At 44.7% G+C, this 21,871-nt stretch overlaps 1 protein-coding gene and 1 long non-coding RNA gene across 2 annotated transcripts; both read right to left on the bottom strand.

Moving 5' to 3' along the window:
* Positions 1-428: 428 nt before the first annotated feature.
* Positions 429-4,449, bottom strand: LOC121018271 (uncharacterized). Its single transcript, XR_005785114.1, has 2 exons — positions 2,508-4,449; positions 429-758 (listed from the first exon to the last, which is right to left on the bottom strand). It is a non-coding gene; the product is annotated as an uncharacterized LOC121018271 (long non-coding RNA).
* Positions 4,450-13,425: 8,976 nt separating this feature from the next.
* On the bottom strand, positions 13,426-20,892 carry EIF3F (eukaryotic translation initiation factor 3 subunit F). Its single transcript, XM_040456971.1, has 8 exons — positions 20,463-20,892; positions 17,143-17,213; positions 16,823-16,902; positions 16,281-16,418; positions 15,022-15,113; positions 14,466-14,602; positions 14,217-14,330; positions 13,426-13,652 (listed from the first exon to the last, which is right to left on the bottom strand). Exons 1-8 carry the CDS (start codon positions 20,860-20,862, stop codon positions 13,575-13,577), a joined length of 1,110 nt encoding a protein of 369 aa, XP_040312905.1. The 5' UTR covers positions 20,863-20,892; the 3' UTR covers positions 13,426-13,574.
* Between the last annotated feature and the right edge of the window lie 979 nt (positions 20,893-21,871).

Below are 21,871 nucleotides of genomic sequence, written 5' to 3' on the forward strand. Positions count from 1 at the left end.
TGTGGAAAGTTCCACTATGAGATCTTTCTGGCTTGAGAGCTAAGCCTTGCCTTCCACAGCACAGAATTACTCATATTTGAAAAAGCAGCTCATGGTTTGCTACAGGGCTCAAGCAGAGTCTGTGAATACCTGATAGCAGGGATATCAAGACACTATATGACTAGAAATGTCTGCTGTAATCTGGGCCACCAGTCATAGACTGGGTAATTTCTGTTGACTAGCTCACCAGTCATAAGTGGGCAGTTCATTGTATGATGGGAATAGTACATTTGGGATTGGATCCAGACAGAACAAGTAGTGAGCTGCATGGAAGGATGACTCTATGTGTACAGCCCTGTTGACCAACCTGCCTCCACAACTCACATTCATGCTTGTGGGGGCGTTCCTTACGACCACTGTTATAGGAGGAAAAAATGTGGAGCCTGGAGTCTGTTTGGGTTGACTTCATACAATGGTACAAAACAAAAATGAATTGCGGCCATACCACATACTCAGGACAAGTCCTAAAGGTGAGCAGTGACGGAAATCCTTCTACTGAGCAGTACACTTGTCCATCAACTTCGCATGTAGGGAGGCATGGCCTGAGGCAAGAATGTACATGGACTTCTGGACAGCAGAGAATAACTCAATCACATGAAGCAAGATTGGAGTACTGGAGAAGGAAGCCTGGGGAAAAGGTGCATGGATGGACTCACAGGAGAGATGTCAGATTGTGCAGATCTTTACGTGTCATGTCAATGCTCATCAGAAAGCTTCTGCTGCAGAGGAAGGATCAATAATTAGATACACAGAATGACTGGTCTGCTGGTTTCTGTTTCAACCAGCAAAGTGCACGGGCCCATGAATGGAGTGGGGGTGTGGCCGAGAGGGAGGCGCTGCAGAGTCTCACCACCAGTGGCTCCCTCTCACCAAGACTGATTTATCTACTGCAGCCGCTCAATGCTCAACCTGCAGTCTCACTCTCAGGGGCTGGATCCTCATTATGGTGTCATTTCTTGAGTAGATTGCCCCAGCACTTGGTGGTAATTTGATTACATCAGACTCCTTCCACCCTGCAGAAGGCAATAATGTGTTCTTACTGGAACTGAAATCTTTTTGGAATATGGATTTATCTTCCGTGCCTGTCGTGCTTCTCTAGTGGATTATTGAACATCTAAGTATCAATCTGGGATTCTGTATCGTGAAGTATCAGTTGAAGGGTACATTTTATGGTAAAGGACATGTGACAATGGTTTTGTAAAAGAAGGGGTCTTATCATATACTTCATTGCCTGGAAACGAATGGTAGAAAGTGGGGATGGCCTTGTATTATTATTTTTTTAATGTTTGTTTATTGAGAGATAAAGAGAGAGAACACACACACAAGTTGCTGAGGGGCAGAGAAGGAGAATCCCAAACTGGCTCTGAGCTGTCAGCACAGAGCCCAACACAGGGCTCCATCTCACGAACCATGAGATCATGACCTGAGCCAAAATCAAGAGTCAGACGCTTAACCAACTGAACCACCCAGACACCTCAGGAATGGCCTTTTAAATTAAATGCTTAGCTAAGAAGCCAGCTTTGGAGTGACATCCTGTGGAAGAGCTGACATATAGTGCTATGTCCCCAGTAGTTAGAAGACACCGGGTCGGGCGCGCCTGGGTGGCTGAGTTGGTTGAGCGTCCGACTTCAGCTCAAGTCATGATCTCACACTCCGTGAGTTCGAGCCCTGTGTTAGGGTCTGTGCAGACAGCTCAGAGCCTGGAGCCTGCTTTGGATTGTGTGTCTCCCTCTCTCTCTCTGCCCCTCTCCCGCTAGTGCTCTTTCAAAAATAAAATTAAAAAATTAAAAAAAAAAAAAAAAAAGATGACACAGGGCCAAGTAACCAAGTGGTGAAAATAGGATTAGTCCCTTTCATCATCACTCTGGTGAGGTCCTTACAGAAACCTTTTCCCATTTCTGTGACTGGCTCTGTTGGATTTGAGATCCTGATTCTCAGGGAGACATTGTCAACTGGTTAACACAGGATTTTTCCACTTTGGGCCCCTCAAGGCAGTGGACCATCAAGTAAAAAGAGTTTTATTATACTGAAGGGAGCAATCATCCCTGACTGTCCAGAGGAGCTAAGGATGCTGCTGCATAGTGGGATCAGTGGAGAGGCATCTGGAACTGTGTGCTGGAGTGTCTCTTTGCACTTTCAGCCCTGGGGATGATGCTAACTAGGCAATCACAGCCAACAAAGCCTGATAATGGCAAGGCAGACAAGGGCTCACCCCCTCAGGATGAGCCATCCAGACCAGCTTTGATGTTAGCGTTGTGGGGAAAGGAGATGATGAATATTAATTGTGGCTTAGGAGCAGCTGCAGGAGGGGAACTATAGTTTATTCCACTAACCCTCCTGTTGAAAGTTTTTTTTTTCGCAATGTTTTTTTTTTAAGGAGCTTGCAGCTGACCACTGCCTTAAAAGAGTCAATGACAGAGTGGACTTATGTGGGGCAGGAGCAGATCTTAGCAATGCAAGGGGTGTACCTCTGCAGAATCTTTTGGTGCCCTGTGTCATAGCACGTGGCCTCCTGTCTTCTGCCTGGTGGTAGTGGACAGTTTCATGCATATTACTCTTATCTCAAGTTCTCCTTATTGGCCAGGAAACGACACGTCGTCCACCTGTGGATGCAGTCTACAAGTAGGAGGAAGTTAACCTTCTAAGACATTCTTCAACCAGTGGAAGAACTGATTAAATGTCCCAGCTTTGGTCTTTCAGAATTCTGAGGGGTATTTTACACAGTTCCTAGAGGGTTCTCAGTGGCACGTAAATAACCAGTTTAATACCTTAGATTGTATTGATTTTCCTCCCTCGTCTTCACGTCTGCTTCTTGGATCATATTATGGGTTGACTGTCTCCCCCCAAAAGATATGCTGAAGTCCCAAACCCTGGTTCTTGCGAATATGGCCTTACATGGAAACAGGGTCTTTCCAGATGTAATCAAGTTGAGAACATTAGGGTGGGCCATATCCAATATGACTGGTGTCCTTATAAGAGGCAAATTTGGACACAGATGCACAAGGAGAGTGCCACATGGTGACAGGCAGAGACGAAGCGCTGCAGCTCTAAGCCAAGGAACATCTGGGGCTACCAGCATTTAGGAAAGGCAAGGAAGGATCCTCTTCTAGAGGCTTCAGAGGGAGCATGGCCCCACGAACACCTCGATTTCAGACTTCTAGACTCCATAAATTGTAAGAGAATAAATTTCTATTATTATAATAAGTTTGTGGTATTTTTCTAATACAGATCACCTTCCACATAAACTACCTTCTTCCCCCAAGTCCCTGTCACATGCTCTGCTTTCAGGGGACCCAAATTAAGTATGTCCCCCTTCAGCTGAGATTTTAGATCTGGATTTGGGGTCTCCACCCTCAGCTAACCCTTACCTCAATCCTTCTCTTGCTCTCTCAATCAGCTGAGTGGTCTTACCTGGGATGGTTTGGACAGGATACCGCCTTGCACCTTCTTCCAGCCTTCAAAGTTGTCGAGGGTTCCTCATTCACCTGCCAAAAACTAGTACCATGCAGAAAGGCCATCTTATTTTGTAGGGGTCCCAGGGCTATACACTAGCTCTGGCACCATCCCTTCCCTGGATAGAAAGCCCCAGAAACCCCTTCTTGATCGTTAGGGCCTGGGCCAGGGTTTCTCCTGGGAAGTGGCAGCTCCAGGATTTTTGTATAGAAGGGCTTGTATATTATAATCTGATTAGAAAGGGAGTGGTCCCTATGAGTTTCATTTAAAACTGTGTTTCTAAACCATGTTTTGAAAACTATTATGTGTTTATAGTGATTTTGTGGTGGGGCTACAGTAAGATAGTTTGGTGTCTTCACTCTGTAACCACATCAAAGGTAACCAAAGGTGGTTCTGGAGGCGAAGCATATCTGTGAGCTTTGGTCACTCATTTTGCACCAACCTAGTCTTTCCAAGGCAAGAAGTGCTTTTTCTGTACCAGGCCCTTAGAAAGCTGCCGGGGAACAAGGAGTGTGAGCTGGCAACCAAAGGCTGTCAAGTGGTGCAAGGGAGCCCTCTAGTGGCCTGACTCAGGCCTCAGGCATAGAGCTGGGCTCCATATGGGACTATTGGCCCATCCATTATAGACAGAAGGACCAACATGGTGGGAGAGACCATTATTAAACTGATGACCACCAACATGGGACAGAAACATAAGCATGGGGCTGGCATTCCCAATGAAGCAGAAGACAGACCTGAACAGATCAGGAAACAAGTAACCCTAATTACAGCCTAGATCACCACCAAACAATTATCTTCCCATCTGGGAGACACACTGGTGTAGCCGGGGACAACTGGAATTTTGTTAGCCCTGTAAAGAACTGCATTACTGATCATGCATGGATTCCTAGGCATTGCAATGAGAAGCAATGTAGTTCCAGCAGTTTGGCACTGTTTGAACATTCTTGGAAATGCTGACCATGGATCCCTTGATTCCTCAAGGAGGACTGAGTGAAGCTTTTTGGGGTTAAGTCTGGCTATTGTTAGCAATTCTGTGGGTGTTGGGAGGTGAAATGGTCTTGCCATCCAGGATGGGCCAGGTAGAACCAAGCAAGACGCCAATCCCCTGCTGAAGGCCTTGTCTCATACTCCCTGCCTCAGGGGAACAGGAAGACTCAGTTTACCTGTTCAACTACTCTTGTCCAGAGCAAGTATACAGTAAGAGCCCACACCTGCTTCCCTCAAGGGTCCACAGATCAGTGGACCATGTTCTCCACAGATCAATGGACCATGTTCTCCGCAGGAGCCAGATCCTCGCTAGAGACCCCTCTGTACCAGCCTCCCAAGACTTCCCTGGCCCACCACAGCCAAAGTCCTAAAGCAATCCTCTCTCAGGACTCCAGCAGAGCCCAGGGCCTCTCTTGCACCCAAGCAGCCTATAGGCTCAGGAGAGCAGATAGGTTGGGGTTGATTAAAGGGAACCACATTCAGGTTTCAACATCCCCAGAATCCTTTGCTCTCCAAAGCTACTTAGAGTTTTCACAGGGGCTCTAGTTTAGGCTGATGGAGGCAGACAGGACTGTGGCACTTATGGACCCACAGAAGGCAGAGGATCAGATTTTCTCTGGTTCCCTCTCAGCTTCCTACCCCCTCCCTCCACAGTAGAAAGAGGGTAAGCAGAAGCTGGAGATGTACTTTCGTAATGGCCTCCTTCCCATGCAGTGGTTTGGATGGTTTCTCAGGTGAGAATGTGCGACACAGAGTAGGGGATGCAAATTATTCTAAAGAAATAGAAATGTAGACATTTGTGTTTACACACACCTGTTCACCACGGAATGATGTATTAGCACAAAACTGGAAACTCACGTGTCCAACACTAAAAAATTGTTTAAATAAGTAAGTTTGGCTACGTAATAAAAACTTATGAACCTATTCAAAATAAGGTTTTTGAAGATTTAATGACATGGACATTATTTTACAATGTTTAAAAATTATTTTATAAAATTCAGTTAAACTTTCAAAACACAAAGTTGACCGTAGGTTCAAAGAACTTCTAAGATACCCCACATGACTTTTGGGAGGACCTATAAGCAGGTACATAGGAGCAGGACAACAATCTGTTTCGTGGCTGATATTGCTACCTTATTTTACCTCTGGGCTGCTGTATCCTTTGAAGCACGATACTCCATACACGCCCCGAGTCCAGCTGTAGGCTGACAGCTCAACGCCTGGAGCTTGTTTCGGATTCTGTGTCTCCTTCTCTCTCTGACCCTCCCCCACTCATGCTGTCTCTTTCTCTCAAAAATAAACATTAAAAAAAAAAAAGTGGCCAAAATAGAGTCTCTTACACCAAGCCCATTTAGCATATGCTGGTCACCAAACCAAGACTCAGTTATAGTTTTCACCTTTCCTGGAAACGGACTTCAAAACCGAAGCACCTGGTCAGCACTAGTGAGGTAATCCGACAGATCCCTGCCATCTCCTAAAGGAAAGTGACCTTGCCACAACCAATCTAATGCTTGCTAATGTAACTTCGTTGTTCTCACCTCCTTCTGCCTATAAAAGTCTTTCATTTTGTACAGCCCCTCAGAGCTCCCTTCTATCTGCTAGATGGGATGCTGCCCAATTTCTGAATCACCGAATAAAGCAAACAAGATCTTTAAAACTTACTCAGTTGAAACTTTTTTCCTCTCCCATCCCTGAATTTATTTATTTATTTTTAGTAATCTCTACACCCAACGTGGGGCTTGAACTCACAAGCCCGAAATCAAGAGTTGCATGCTCTTCTGAGCCAGCCAGGCATCCCTTTGAATTCTGCTTTTTAACAAGGGTAAACACACAAGTCCAAAATGGTGAGATGAATGCTAAGATGTAATCATGGTACAGGAGCACCTTCCAAGAGGAGGTTTTCGGTTTAGACCAAAACCTAAAGGAAGAGCAGAAGTGAGCCAAAGGGGCATATATTTTAGGCAGAGGGCCGAGCAAATGCAGAGGAAGCATGATACTCCATATGAGACCCTCCCAGCTATGGAGGTGGAAGATCAGTCAAGGCCATGATGAGCTTTACAGGCTGTGGTAAGGAAGTGTGAACTTTATCCTCGTCTGTGAGGGGAATAGATCAAAGAGAGTGAAGAGGAACTGTTTTTCTCTACACTTACTACTCACATCAAACAATTCTGCAACCAGATGTGCAGGTAATTTTCCCACACCAAGCAATTCCCAGATATCAGCTGAGTGCCCTATAGTTTAACTCAATTCTGACACTATGATAGAAGATAGGATTCAGTAGGCAGGGAGGGTAAGATTAGGGCCTGAGGTCCCTGGGTGGGGGAAAAACACCTATTTTGGAACGATGCTGGGCGTGTCTGACCTCAAGAGGCATTAAGGTTCCTCTTAAGGATGTAACAGACCCCCCCCCCCCCAACCCCCGCCTCAGATTTCCCCTCTGGAATTTGACAAAAGACCTAAGTATGGTCACAGATAACCCCTCACACAGTGGAAAGGAGCCAATCAGGAATGGACAACCCAGCACCTGGAACTATCAAGCCAATAAGGGTAGAACCTGAAAAGGTACAAGGGGGAAGGGATGGGGGTGGGCTGACCAGAACCTTGTAAAACAAGGACCTTTGCCTATAGTCCTGGGGCATTTATTTGTGAATGTCCCCTCTGTAAAGAGAGCTTTTCTACAATTGTTCCTTTCTAATCTTATATGCTAATAAACTTGTCTGCTGCTCATTTTGTGCCCACCTCTTCATTCTTGGAAGCTGCAAGACAATGAATCCCAGGTATTGTGGTAAAAAAATATCCTGCAGTAACACTACAAATACCTGGAGACAGTAGAAGATTCCAAGGTTAGGGGCTCAGTACTACAAGACTGCCTTCCCCTGCCCCTTCAGATACACGTCACAAGTCCAGATTGTCACCTGTGCTTCTGACACACCAGATATAAATTGGACCTCCTTCTTGGGTTTGAGTAATTTACTGCAGCAACTCACAGAATTCAGGAAAACAGTTTACTTACCATAACCGATTTACTAAAATATATTTAAAGGATTCGAATGAACAGCCAGATGAAAATATACACAGGGTGAGGTCTGGAAGGGTCTAAAGGACAGGAGCTTCTGTTTCTGAAGACTGGGGGTATACTACCTTCCTGGCATGTAGTTGTTCCTAGATACATTCTTATTCACCAACCCAGAAACTCTCCAAACTCTGTTGGACAGAAGGGCCACTACATAGGCATGACTGATTAAATCATTGGCCATTGGTGATTAATTCAATTGGTGACTTTCAGCCCCTCTCCCCTCCACCCAAGCTGAAAATTCCAAACTCAAATCACTTCATTAACATAAACTCGGTGTGGTTGAAAGGGTCTGGTTAGGAATAACAAAAGACTCTTTACACCATTTATAGCTCTTATCACTTAAACAAATTCCAAAGGGTTTAAAAGCTGTGTTCCAGGAACCTGGATGAAAAGTCAAATATGTGTTTCTGTACTTTTGGTACAGTATCACAGAGGGCAAGACTGAAGGCAGAGTAGTAATGAACCAGTTGAAGCATGGAGGGGAGAATAAAGGATTCATCCAAGTTTCTGGTTTTGACAACAGAATACCTGATGTGTCATCACCTGAGAAGGGAAATTCAGGTGTTGTGGAGGAGGAAGAGACAATCAGTTCAATATTGAACATGTTTAATTTAAGATGCTTCTGAGACACCCAGGGGAAATCTAGTGTTCATTTACCTAGTCTGCAATCAGCTCTGAATATGGGCCAGAGCTAGAGCTGAAGACTGGGCACCTTTAACAAACTGGCAATAATCGCAGTCAAAGGCTTCTATGAGACCTTCCCAGCACAGTGTGTAGACTGTGAGAAGGACCCAGGATGGAAGCCTGGGGAATGAAACCTTAAGGGAGGGTCAGAGAAGGAAGGATGAAGCAGAAGCACAGAAAAGGGGAACAGGAGAAAATAAAAGAACTGTGGGGTCTTAGAACTTACGCGACACATACGAGCTCACTGAGACTCTTTCTGAAATGTTTCTAGCACACGCACAACCACACACAAAGAGAATGTGTGAACACACATTCACAGTAAAAACAAACTTGTGCACACATTAGCACAGGCTGTAAGGAAAAAAGAGTTCCAGTATCATCCATTTTCTGTCAACCTAGGCATAGGGTATTTCTTTCCCTACAAACACCTCCCTAGCCAAGAGTCAGCAACGAAAGAGCCACGTGGACACGGTCTTTGAGCCTTTGGCAGTTTTCTGTGCCTACAATGCAATTTCCCTCTCCTTTTTCAGTCTGTTGCTTCTTCATTCTTCAAGTCCAGCTTGGATCTTACTTCCTAGATGGAAGACTTCCATGACCTCCAATGCCTCATGACTCCCAATGCAATCATCTCTTTATTTGTCTGCCCCTCCAAAAGGTTCTAAGCAGGATTCTTGCTTAGCACCTCGCTGCCATTTGGTATTACATGAATAAATGAATAACTTCATTAACTCCATTGAGTGAATTCTTCAATCTTTCCTTAAAAGATTTGGTGCAGCCCCATAGTTGATCAAATAAGTCACAATTACTTAGTTGCATTTAAGACCTCACCATTTGGTCTGCTAAAGAACAAAATTCACCTGAGCAAATCTGAAGATCTAATTGGCTTTGCTAAACAATTCATAAATTGGGCAACATCCAATCTACCAAGCAGAGATGCTCCCAGGAGTTGTACAAAATGGAAGGTCTCATAGGAAAGGGGGAGGGCAAGTTACTGGCAAGGTTTTTATCATGCAGACTACCTCACTAGTGGTCAGAAAATTTCATAGTTGGCTGTTAAAAGGTGACATTCCTGGGATAGGCTGAAACTAATTAAATCTTGGGGGGCAAATGACTTCACTTTGGGCTTTTTAAAACAGGTCCCAACCTATCCCTCTAACCTTAATTCTGGACACATCTCCACATGCTGTAAGCTTGCACCACTCTGGAGTAGCCAGCTTTTCCATATACTATCCCTTCAATCATCTTTATAAAATACCAGGTAACGTCTTAGATTCCCATATCTCACCATTCAAGTTCAACCAGTCTCCAAGCCCTCCTGAGTCTGCCTCTTAACATCCTCTTCAATCAGTCTTGTCGCCATCCTTGTTGCCACTGTCGTGTCCTCTGAACAGTCACAGTGGCCCCGATTCACCTTCCTGTCTTCTGTTTCTCTCCCTTAGCAGGGGATCATCCTGAAATGCCTGATTAAATTATGCAGCCTCCTCCTCCCCCAAATTCTAGGATAATGTCCAACCTCCATAGTCTTGAGGGCTCTTATGGTCTGCCCCCAGAATATGCCTCATTGGTTTTTGAACAGGTGTTTGCATGTTTCCTTTGCCCCGTTTTTCCTTTCCCAAGTTCCTCGTAAAAAAGACTAGCCCAGGTATTTATGTCCTGGGTGGAATCTTCCCAGACTCCCTAGCACAGACCTGGTCAACCTTTGTAATATGGTCCTGTAATGTTTCATTTTTGCCATATTATCTTACTGAGTCACTAAACTGTGAAGCAGAGGGCTACAGAGAAAAAAAAAGAAAAATCCAGACCTGAATTAAAATCCCATTTCTTCACTTCCTAATTGTGTAGCCTACCTCGAGTAACATACTCCACTTCTCTGAACCCCAGCTCGTTGTGTGATATGAAGAGAAGACTGACCGAAACAGAACAGGTGCTCATTGAGGGCTAGATCCACACTCATTTTCTATTTTGCAACTACTTACTCTTCTGTTTTCTCCATCAAAATGTGAACTCCTTAATGCCAGTAGCATGGAATGAACACTTACTGACCTAGTGCTAGCATACTACTTGGCAAATACTAAACACTTAATGCTTAATCGAGTAAACAATACAGAGCAAATGGTATTAGTGTACACAGGGTTACTACCCACTATCAGTGTCGACATACTTTCAGAGACTCATTGCCATTTGGCATCAGTCTGCCCATTGGATTAGATGCTCCAGAGGCTCAGTGTGCCTGAGGGTGCATTCCTGTGGGATCTATCTGTTCTTAAGATCAAGATGTCCCCAGGCTCAGGATACTTTATTTAGGGTTAGGCCATCCATTGATAAGGACTCTCCAAAGGTCAGAATGTTCATTGAAGCCCATCAGGGGAGGTACAGGAATATGCCATTTATGTCTAAGAAGCTAATGCTATCAAACCAACTATCAGAATGAAGCTCATGGACACTGGGTAACTGGTGTTGCCCAGCTTCTGCAGGGAAGAGGGAGTAAGTGAGAAATGGAGAGGTGGTGGGGCCATCACTTTAGTAGGGCTAGTTGGTTGCACAGTTTGTTGGACTGATTGAAAGGACTAATCAGTTTGGGTGGCTAAGGTCTGTGGAATGTTTGGACAGGATTTGGGGGATAAAGAAGATGGATTAGTATTTGAAAGTTGCAGTCTGGGAAACGCTTTGAACTCGCTAGCGGGGTTCTTTGGAAAGTTGTTTGAGGAGTAGGGGAAGGGAGACTTCTGCTAAAGATTGTTGAAGAGCCCTGAACAGGGAACCTCTTGTGATAGGATGGCTGGGTGGGGTGGGGTGGGTAACTCGCCAGTTGCGGAGCATTATCTTCACTGGTGTAGGCTTGTTCCATTTTTGCTTATACTGTACAAGTCCCATCTTAGCTGTAACTTCTTAACTGTCCCCCATGGCTTGTTGCTGCTTCTCCCAGTCATGGGATCCTCAGAACTGCTGGGAATCACTGCTCCCACTCCCCACTCAGTATGGAATGATAATGTGAGGGGGGCAGGTGGTAAAAAATCCTCGATGTGTGCTGAACCAAAGCATGTCAGGCCATGGTCTCCCATGCGTTCTGCTTCATTTCCTGGGCCTCTTATGGTTCTAATTCAGGTTACTTGCAGTTCTCACTTGGACCACTCCAGCTACCTTTCTGATGACCAATGGCATCATCCTGAAAGGCACTCCTGCTTCTTTCAGAAACTTTTTTGCAGTCTCCCTTAGCTATTCTGGTGGTGACAAGCCCTCACCAACCATCTCTTGCTAGCTGCCCTTCGCACAGACCCGCCACACCATGTCTCTTCACGGTGTCCAGGCCAGTCTATCTCTGCCTCGTTCAGCTTATTCTCACCCCAGGGACAGCTGTGGTCATCCTTTAAGCTCCATTCCAGGGTTCTAGGTTTACCTCGTCAGTGAAAATCTTCTCCAGTGACTCTTCTGGGCTTCTGCAGCAGTTTATACTCTCAATTCCACAACGGATGCTTTTGGCTGCCCTTGGCTTGAAGACCGCATGCCTCCTGAGAGATGGTATTTCTTTTGTCCCCTGTGCTCTACTTCTCAGGAGGGTCAAAGCTACCAGGCTCTGGGCAGCCTCGAAGGAAAGAGGAAGGATTAGATTCTGCATTCTGACCCTATAGTATGCACTGTCTTCTGAGACTAGTCTTTTTCATTCAATGTTTTAAGATGTCCTGCTTACAGCTGCATGACAATTTTCTGTGTCCATATTTCAGGTGTATCTCACACATAAAATATAGGTGGGATTTGTTTTAAAATTCAATCTTTTTTTTCTCTCATTAGTTTAACCCTTTTTACATTTACTGTGGTTACTATATTTGGATGTATATCTGCCATCTTTACTTGCTGTACCCAGTTTTCCCATGCTTTCTCAATTAAAAAAATTCTTTCTTTTTTCTTATTCTATTATTTCCCATCATTTTCATTTGGGGATTATTTCCAGTGAGTAACCCTGGAATTTTATCATGCATATTTAAAAAAACTGAAGTTGGTATTAACCACCCACCCCAAAAATAAAACACAAACACTCTGAACTCTGATCAACCCTCTTCCCATTGTGCATGCTATTTTTAACCTCACAATTTGGCATAACTATTGTCATTTCATGCCTATGTGTAAAAATGTATCATTACTATTCATAGCTTTTGACCCCCAGAACTTGTCACATGTCTCAGAAACAGAATTACAATCTGGGCCTTTTTGATACCCACTTGCTTTCATTTACCTTTCCACTCCAACACGTAACATAACCCTAAGTCCCTGAATAATGACCCATTTCTTCTCAACCTAAGGTATTTCACAGTGGCCAGGCAGAACACTCCAGCAATCAGATGAAAGGGCTGTTTGAAGTCTACAAAATCCCTGGGAAATATCATCTAGTCTTTGCTTAGATTCAGCCACTGGCAGAGCCCAACACAGCCCGATGGTGCTCTCAAGTTACACATAGTACCGAAGGAGTTTGCAGTTTGGGGGACATCTCTTTAAATTTAAGCTATAGATCCTAAACTTGCCTCCCCGAACCATAGTGGCAAATAGCTCCATTCTACTATTCAAGTAGTTTATGACCCTGACCACACTCTTTACTCTTTCAGTTCAGATCAAGCATTCAATTCTCTTAATTATTTTCCCTGCATGGATTCTCCTTTTCACTTCCTGTGGAAACCCCACATGATCCATCAAAAAATGGTTCAGAGTATTGGCAGTGGACACCTTTCCAGACTGAAAGCCAAAAGAAAAATTTGGTAAAATGCAGTTAATCCTCAGAAGACTTTCTTCCCACCAGCATGTACTCATAGGTCCCAGGACTGAGATTTGTACCCACTCCTTTGTTCCTCTCCACTCACCCACCAACACATGCTCTAGGTCCTCCTAATTGTGCATAGGGCAACACTTTGTACTGTCATTCATGTGAGGCGGAAGAGAAGTGACAAAAATGTTTTTTTGAAGGTCCAGTTTGCTCTAATCATAGGCAAAAGAGCGGGAAGAAAGTACCTCTGTGAAACCACTGTGCAAAGAAGGCTGTCTGGTCTGGGGGCAGGTGAAAAGTGGCTTGGACTTGGGTTATGGGTGCAACTACTGATGGCGAGTCACCAACACACAACCAACTTCTACCCAAGTATTCACTTCCTGGTTTTTGCATGAGCTCTCCCTCCACCAGCAGTAAACTCATATAAGATGGATTCATTTACAAAAGGTAGGCTATGTTTATTTAGAGTCACAAGCAGTTGACTGACTCAGTGTGACTCAAACCACAAGGAAACCATCCTACAACACTCCATTCTGAGTCCTGGGGTGGCCCAGATTGGCAGGAGTGCTGCTTGGGGCCCATTCACAGGTTTACAAGTTTCTCATTGAGGGCAATCTGTGACTGCGTGAGATTGGCCAGGTAGGTCACCATCAGCAGGTCCTGGAAGAGGAAGAAGCCACAATAAGAGAGGGGTTGGGCAGAAAGGGAGAAGAAAGTCTGGGGTTGGCCAGCTCCATGGTGAACACTGGGTAGAGGGCAGTCCTGGATAAATAACTGCTCAGAAGAGGTTGAGCAAGACTCAAAGGTGGAAGATAAGAATGAAATGTTTGAGAACACTTTCTCTTCTTTACTGATACACTTATAAAAGTGGGGTGCTTTAGCCAAGATCTGGCGTAAAATATGGGGGGCGGGAAGTCTGTGAACCCAGATGGGGAAAATAAGAAATTGCATTTTCGTTAACCTCTGAATTTAGCATTTCTTTTGACCATGAATCTAGATAGCAAGTCATAGTAGTATCAGCAGTTCCTGAGACAATGGAATCAAAGAAGAGAAGGCAGAAGACCTCCCCAAACACATGTACCACCTCTTCCTTCCTCCCAACCTGGACTGCAAGGGGCCAACGGCAAAGCCCTTTCTCCTCTAGGTCATCTCCCTTCACATTTGTGTGCATGAGCTGAGGTGGGGGAAGACACAAGCTCCCAGAAGCCCAGGGATGGCACTTACATTGATGTTGCTATTGAGCATGGTCTCAAAGTCATCAGGAACAATCTTGGGTACTTGGTTAACCAGACTCATCAAGAAGCGGCCCACAGTATTGTCAGCGGACACCTTTCCAGACTAAGCACCAAACAAAGATTCAGTGAGGCACAGTTAATTCTCACCACCAGGGACTGTCACTTCACCAGTACACCTCTCAGAGATCTCGGAGTGGAGATCTATGCCCTCCTCCTTTCTCGCCTTCCCCCTCCTCACCAGCACATCCTCTGCATACTGCAACACTGTGCTCAGGGCATCCTGGATGCGAGCCGATGCCCCTCCTACTTGCTGCAAGTCACTTGAAAGTCCGATCACCCGGTTGGGGCTAAAACAGGTCTTCATGATCAGGTCAACTGTGGGAACAGGTTGGGGGATAGAAGAGGCACAGACATTTTAGTCATTCCATCAGGGAAGAGACGATCTCTAATCATTCTGCTAACTTTCCCACTTCCCTCTGGATACAGCCAACTCCTCTGAAACCCTGCTCTGCTCTTAGCTGCTTCTCTTCCTCCTGCTAGAGCTTAATCACTGGTTTTGGTCTTATATGAATGGCCACGTAGCCTCTGGTGCTGATAATTTCCCATTCTAATTGCACAAATAATTCCTGGAAGTTCGTTTATAATGGAGAACGATTGTGACTTTAATCATCACAGACTTTAGATCAACGGTTCCTCTTCAACCTACCCAAAGCCCTCCATTCTTGTTAGAGAGCAGCTACCCTGTGCCCCGAAAAGTGTCAGACCTCAAAAAAGGGTATGGGAAGGTTACTCACCTCCAATGCGTTCAGTGTCATAATACGCGTATTTCACGGTCAGAGGTGTGAACATCACCCCCATGGTCCTCCCAGGGACACCCATTAAAGTGCTGGGGAGAGAGACGTCAAGGTAAGTAAATAGCCTTGGGAGAGGGCTTCCATGTCTAGTCCAGGCTGGGAAAGCAGTCATACCAAGGTTATGGGTTCCAAGGTTCTGAGACAAGGCTGAAACCACCTGAACCTGAGGTCTCGTGGGAGCAAGTCACAGTTTTCCTTTAGCTCACTTCACACACAATGAAGCCTGGCCTGCGAGAGGGGACTCAGCCTGCAGATCTGACTTGGTCCCTTCAGATGAATGTTTCACTCACTGCAATATCAGTGATGAAACAGGATGCTGCATTTCCCTGTGGAGCTGACTGCCCAGATATCCACCCATAGGTCTTCTATGAGACTGTGCCCTTCATTAGCACTGAAAAAAGCAAATTGACTCCAGCCCATCAAGACTAGATTAGGTGCTTTAAGAAATCTCACTAAAGGTGACTGCTTTTACTATGTCAACTATATATTTTCACCTGGACCAAAGTCTGTTACATTATGTCACACACAGAAAGTGCACCAAATCAAACAGCATAAGAGATACGCTAAGAAATGCCTTCATTCTAACCAGAAAAGATAATCTTTCCAACTCTCCCAGCAGCCCCTTCTTCAGCATGCCTCCCCTGTCAACAGGAATTTTAACTGCCTGCAAGCTCAACGTGTCAATGCTATAATGTTATTGTCACCAAAACTGTACTCGACCCTGGGGTAATAGATGTAGTCACAAAGGACAGCCATCCTTTAATCTGTATGACTCTGAGTCCTGTGTATCCAGGAATAACGATTAACAAAGGGTTACTCAGAAAAGCAGTGAACATGACCAAAATACCAGTGAGGATCAGCTATAGGAACCGTGAAGAGTTAGCTTGTAGAAACGATGACAGGAAAAACATGACAGTTTGCTCAAATACCTAAAGGTCTGTCATCTGAAACTGGTTAAGAGAAATAAGTAGAAATCTGGGGTACAACTGGTATCAGCAAGTGGATATTTGAGGGACAAATTTTGTTTCAGAGTAAAACCCTTCTAACGATAACTGTTGAGAGGGAGGAATGGGTTTCCTTATGAGGCAATGAGTTATATACTGAAGGATTAAACCTGCTTGGGGTGGAGGTGGGTGTCATCCAGGCATGGTAGGAACCAGACAGCCTTTTATGGCCTTGTGCCCCAAGACACCGGTCACCTGACATAGGCCTTGATGCTCATGCGGCCATTCTGGAGGCTTGTGTCCACGGTGAGGTGAATGGGGTTGGGGGCTTCCCGGCTATAGTACTCATGGATCAGCACGGAATGCTCTGTAATGTCATGGCCTGTAGCATACCTGGAAAATGAAACATAGTTGTGGATTCAAGTCTACATGTAACATTAATACCAAACGCAATGGTAAAATGGGTGTCTCTAGGTAGTGTTACCTCCAGTGCAACCTAAATGCAAAAAGACTACACTGAAAACTGTATTAACTCAAATCAAAGGCTGACTCAGAGCTCTTGAAACATTACAAGTCATCAGCAAGGCAAAAATACTTGGCTCAGTAAAAGCTACAATTCAAAGTAAATATTCTTGGCCTCATGAGATTAGAACTGCCAGCAAGACACACTAAATTCACAGATCCCTGAAGTAATACACTTTCAATACTCTGTCTCCAAAAGGGAGTAGAATAACTAGCCTGGTAGCAAAAAACCTTGGCAATCACCAACACTTCCCATTCCCCCAACTCCAACTTACCAGCCCAGAATGAGCTCATTTGGAGAGACTTTCTTGTGTAATTCATACATGTTCTTAGCGAATTCCATGTCAACAGCCACCTTAGAAGAAAAGCAGAAAAGGAAGCTAAGAAGCTAGAAGCCCATAGAAAAAATGGATGAAAAGGACCAGAGCCCACCCCAGCAGACAAGAGGCCCAGGAAGTATATACCCATAGAAAGAAGGTTCTTTGTTGAACTTTTAGTTATAGAAGCACAACGTATTGTGCAGGAGAAGCCTTAAGGAGAGCCTAGCAAACCAACAGTTATAGACCACACAGTGGCAGCTCAAGCTCCCACTCACCTCATCTTCTGACTCGTTGTGTGGCACTGAAAAGCAGTTAGTGACCTCCACTGAATGCTTGTCAACGGTGCCTGTGAGAGAGAATTGTCCACGTGTTACAAGACCCTAGGGCACTCGGCAGCCTCCGACCACTTTCCAAATGCTTTCAGAGGCCTCCTCAAAGTCAATGAACAAATTGAATTCGTAAATTCTAAGTTAGCCATATGCATCAATGGGACCAGGATTCTCCAGAGGGCTGAAGCTCTGAAGCGATCTCTCTTTGCTTTAGCCATCCACATATGGGTCTATTCTTCCTTCACAAGGTCTTCTGCTTATCTGTTCCATCCTGCTACCAGTCCTACTCCAGGTCTTTTTTCTATGACCTTCATTTTCAGCCTCTAAATTTTCTCCCTATAATTCAATCTGCAGAACTACCTGGAAAATTCTAATAATGTCTACACAGGGCACCCATACAGTAGACTAGTCCCAAAGCACAGTGTTAGGGAGCTTCACCTGTACCTCCCTTCAGTCATCTAGTCCCATGGTCATAACCTTAGCCCCATCACCATCCAGAAACCTTCTAACTGTGAACCTTAAACATCAGTATCAGTCTTTTACCACAAACTCCTATTCTAGTTTTGATACCCTTACTCCCATTACGTTTGTTTCTTGACCTAAGACTGCTGGTCCCTTGGGTTCTCCATTTTTTCTAACCTACTGGCACTGTCCATACCAGGCTTCAAGCCCTGCCCTCTATACTAGTGACCACAATGCTGCCCACACCTGTGTCTGTTTAATTCCACTTCACTATGGTTTTTGCTCCCTTAGGTGAAACTATGTCCGCAAACCCAGTGGGTAAATACTTTTTCTCTTATTTGACCTCTCATCAGCATTCAATAGACTTGACCATTTCAGACTTCTGAAGCAGTTTTGAGTCTTCTATATTTCCATGCTGCTATGATAACCTTCTATTAGAGCATTTATCATATTGTATTCTAATTATTTGAATGAGTAGATCTTCATCTTGAATTGAAGGTTAGAGTAGATGTTGTTTTATCAAACTTTGAATTACAAATATTTAAAACAATTTTATGGTACTTAAAAGATACCACTGACTTCTTTTAGCCAAATTAAATGTTTCATGAATTAATGTCTGAGAAAATATATAAGCTCCTAGTAAGAAGAGTCTGTTTCATTTTTCAGTAAGTACTATCCCTGTAACCACCTAGCATTGTACCATGGTCCCAGTCCAGAAGAGAATCTTAAGATGTAGATTACAGGTCACTAAATAAGGTCACTATAGTATCTGGGGTACTTAATACTCTCCCTCAGTGGAGAACTGTTTCTTTAGTTAAATAGCTCATGCATGTGAGTTTGGAAAATTTGGCAGTGCAGCTGAAAGAGTAGTCTTTGTCAAGTGCCAAGTTAATGTTGCAAAAATCATTTGTTACAGAAGCTCAAAGCAGGACATGGTTACAGAAAGCTATTATACTTTGGGAAGTTAGGAGTGGGGTGAGGGTGGTGGTATGGGATGAAGGACTGATACTTAATTAACACTTTTCCTGGGAACCTGGAAGATGAGAGGAACTTGGAACAAATGAGGGAGATCAGGGAAGGTACTTGTGGCAAAGAGAATACAAAGTCTTGGTTTCAGAAAAACTTTGGCAATGTTTGGAAGATAATGGATCAACTGAAGTTCCTGTAAAATGCTAAACCTTCAAAAATAAGTAAAGAGAGACTATGTTTGTGTGTTGCAGGGGTAGAGCCCTGATGTGGAGGATGGCAACTAATGGCTGTTTTGTAGCTCATGTGTCCCAGCAGTTAGATGCTCTTGGTAATAATTTTGCTCTTGCAAAGCCCAAGTCTAAGTAGCCCCCCCCCCCCCCCCACCCCCGACAGAACTAGACTTTAGGTAATTTGTTCCAAGGCACATGGTTAATATTTGGTGCAATCTACCTACAATCTTGTCTTCTTTGCAATACACCAATTGTCTTCTATGGTGGAAGAACTATTACATGTCACAAAGGTATCTAAAATTGGGGACAAAGATGGAATGAAAATGAATTTGATGGGATCAGCAGTACCCAGAGAAAGAGGCATATTATCAGTAATCTCTCTCTAGTGCTTCTCCATTTTACAAATTACTTTAACATATTAGGGAGACTAATGGACAGAAGATCAGGCTTAACTCTGGAAAATAGTATGGAGGTTCCTCAAAAAGTTAAAAATAGAACTACCCTATGACCCAGCAACTGTGCTACTAGGTACTTATCCAAAGGATACAGGTGTGCTGTTTCAAAGGGGCACATGTACCCCAATGTTTATAGCAGCACTATCAACAATAGCCAAAGTATGGAAAGAGCCCAAATGTCCATCCATGGATGAATGGATAAAGAAGATGTATACACCCCTATATACATACAATGGAGTATTACCCAGCAATCAAAAAGAATGAAATCTTACCATTTGCAAGTACATGGATGGAACTGGAGGGTATTATGCTAAGTGAAATTAGTCAGAGAAAGACAAATATCACATGACTTCACTCATATCAGGACTTTAAGATACAAAAGAGATGAACATAAATGAAGGGAAGCAAAAATAATATAACATCAGGGAGAGAAACAAAACATAGGAGACTCTTAAATATGGCAGACAAACAGAGGGTTACTGGAGGGGTTGCGGGAGGGAGGATGAGCTAAATGGGTAAGGGACATTAAGGAATCTACTCGTGTAATCATTGTTGCACTATATGTTAACTTAGATGTAAATTAAAAAGATAAATAAAAGTAAACAAATAAATTAAAAAGATCAGGCTCAAACGTTTAGGAAAACAGGATTATTGAAGCCCTAAACGAGTTTCTGACAAACCGGTTTACTTGTTCAAAGGGATGTCTTTTTACAGATCTCCCCACTCCTTTCTCAAGTGGTTAAAAATGTCTTTGTAAACACCGAGAAAATAAAGAAATTTAGTCCGTAGGAAAGGGGGGGAAAACGTGGTCATTGGGTTTAGGGAGTCAAATATTTCTGACTTCCTACTCCGCATCTGAACTCATTTTTGGTCACACTTGGCCTGAAATGCTACTGGGCAGATTAAAAATAAAACGTAAATCATTCCGCATACGGTTTTTACTAAATAACTAACTACTGCTTACGTATTTTATACCACCCGAAGTGACAGAAATGTGGCAGGGAAGTTCAAGTTCCTTAAGGAGGTAAGTCGCGGCAGGAAGGTGGCATGGAAGAATAGGTAAGAGGTCAATGGGGATGGGAAGGGAGGGGAACAAGAGAAAAAGGAGGCGGGAGGAAGAAGATTCAGACGATTGTGTCGGACCACTCACCCAGCAGGGTGCCGATAACTCGGGCAGCGCCCTCGTTGCGTCGCTCGTAGCTGTCCACGATGGAGGCCAAAATGACCGGGTGCAGCCGGACCACACGGCCGCCGGGGAAGGGGCCTGGAAGAGCAGGACCGGGCAGTGACTGCGCAGGGGTCTGCGCTGGGGCCGGCGCTGAGGCCGAGGTCTGGCCCGGAGCCGCGGTCGTAGCCGCTGCAGCCGCCGCGTCTGAGGATGAGGCTGGAGCCGGCGTTGGAGCCGGAACCGGCGCTGGAGCAGGAGACGGGGCTGGCGCTGAGGCTGGGGTTGGGGACGGGACTGGGACCGAGGGTGGGGCCGCAGCTGGAGCTGCGGCTGGAGCTGGAGTGGCGGCAGACGCACTCGCCGGTGCTGCCGGTGTAGCCATCTTGTCGAGAAAGAAGGAGCCAGGAACCGAAGGGAGTGAGTAGAAGAATATTAGGGGCACGATAGGCTGAATATGCACCACGTGAACCAGATCTTTGTGCCTATTGGTCACTGATGATGTTTCTCACGGCACTACAATTTCCTGCTGAGTTTGTGCTCTTTAATTTCTGTCCCATGAGCACTCAGTGAGAGGCGAGCTAAATAGTTCCGAGCAAACTTGGGACCCCCGCTGAGAAAGGGAAACAGCTGAGTCTGCGCCAGCTGCCGCCAGATGGACCCAGAGAGCGGAGAATGGGTTGTAATTCCTGTTTTCGGACTTCAAAAAGGCAGTGAATTGTTAAAAAAATTTTTAATGTTTATTCATTTTTGAGAGAGAGAGAGAGAGAGCGGGAGCAGGGGAGAGTGAGAGAGGGAGACACAGAATCCAAACAGGCTCCAGGCTCTGAGCTGTCAGCGCAGAGCGGAGGCGGTCGAATTCTTCAACCGTGAGATCACGACCTAAGTGGAAGTTGGAGACTCAACTGACTTAGCCACCCAGCACCCCAGGATAGTGAATGGTAAAGTGCCTTTAACGGCACTTCTTGACAGAGTCATAAGAAGACAATGCGGTGGCTTATTCTATTCAGCAGTTTGAATATGTGCCAGATGCTGTTTTAGTCCCTTGGGATATATCAGTGAATGAAACAAGGATTGTTGTTCTCCCAAAATTCACCATCTAGTGGAGGGACACAAATAAGTACATTATATAATATGTTAGAAGATAATGAGAACTATGTAAAAGGAAAAATTAGCGGGGAGTAAGGGGGAATCAGAAGCTAGGTTAGGTCACAATGAGAATGCAAGATTTGAGTTGATTGAAGGAGGTGAAGGGGGTGGCTATAATTGGGGAGAAGAGCCTTCAGGTCGAAGGAACAGCAATGCAAAGGAGCAGGCCTGGAGTATGTGAGAAGACTATTTGGTGGCTGGTGTGTTCAGATCATGATGGGGAATAGCAGAGATGGACCCTTGAA

This window comes from Herpailurus yagouaroundi, unplaced genomic scaffold (assembly GCF_014898765.1).
Source record: "Herpailurus yagouaroundi ecotype Mexico unplaced genomic scaffold, PumYag 218, whole genome shotgun sequence".
NCBI lineage: Eukaryota > Metazoa > Chordata > Mammalia > Carnivora > Felidae > Herpailurus > Herpailurus yagouaroundi.

Coding starts and splice junctions, on each gene's coding strand:
- EIF3F (XM_040456971.1), bottom strand. CDS start 20,862: ATGGCTACACCGGCAGCACCGGCGAGTGCGTCTGCCGCCACTCCAGCT. Junction 17,214..20,462: donor AGTTATCGGCACCCTGCTGG/GTGAGTGGTCCG, acceptor TCTCTCTCACAG/GCACCGTTGACAAGCATTCA. Junction 14,331..14,465: donor AGTATGCAGAGGATGTGCTG/GTGAGGAGGGGG, acceptor TTTGGTGCTTAG/TCTGGAAAGGTGTCCGCTGA.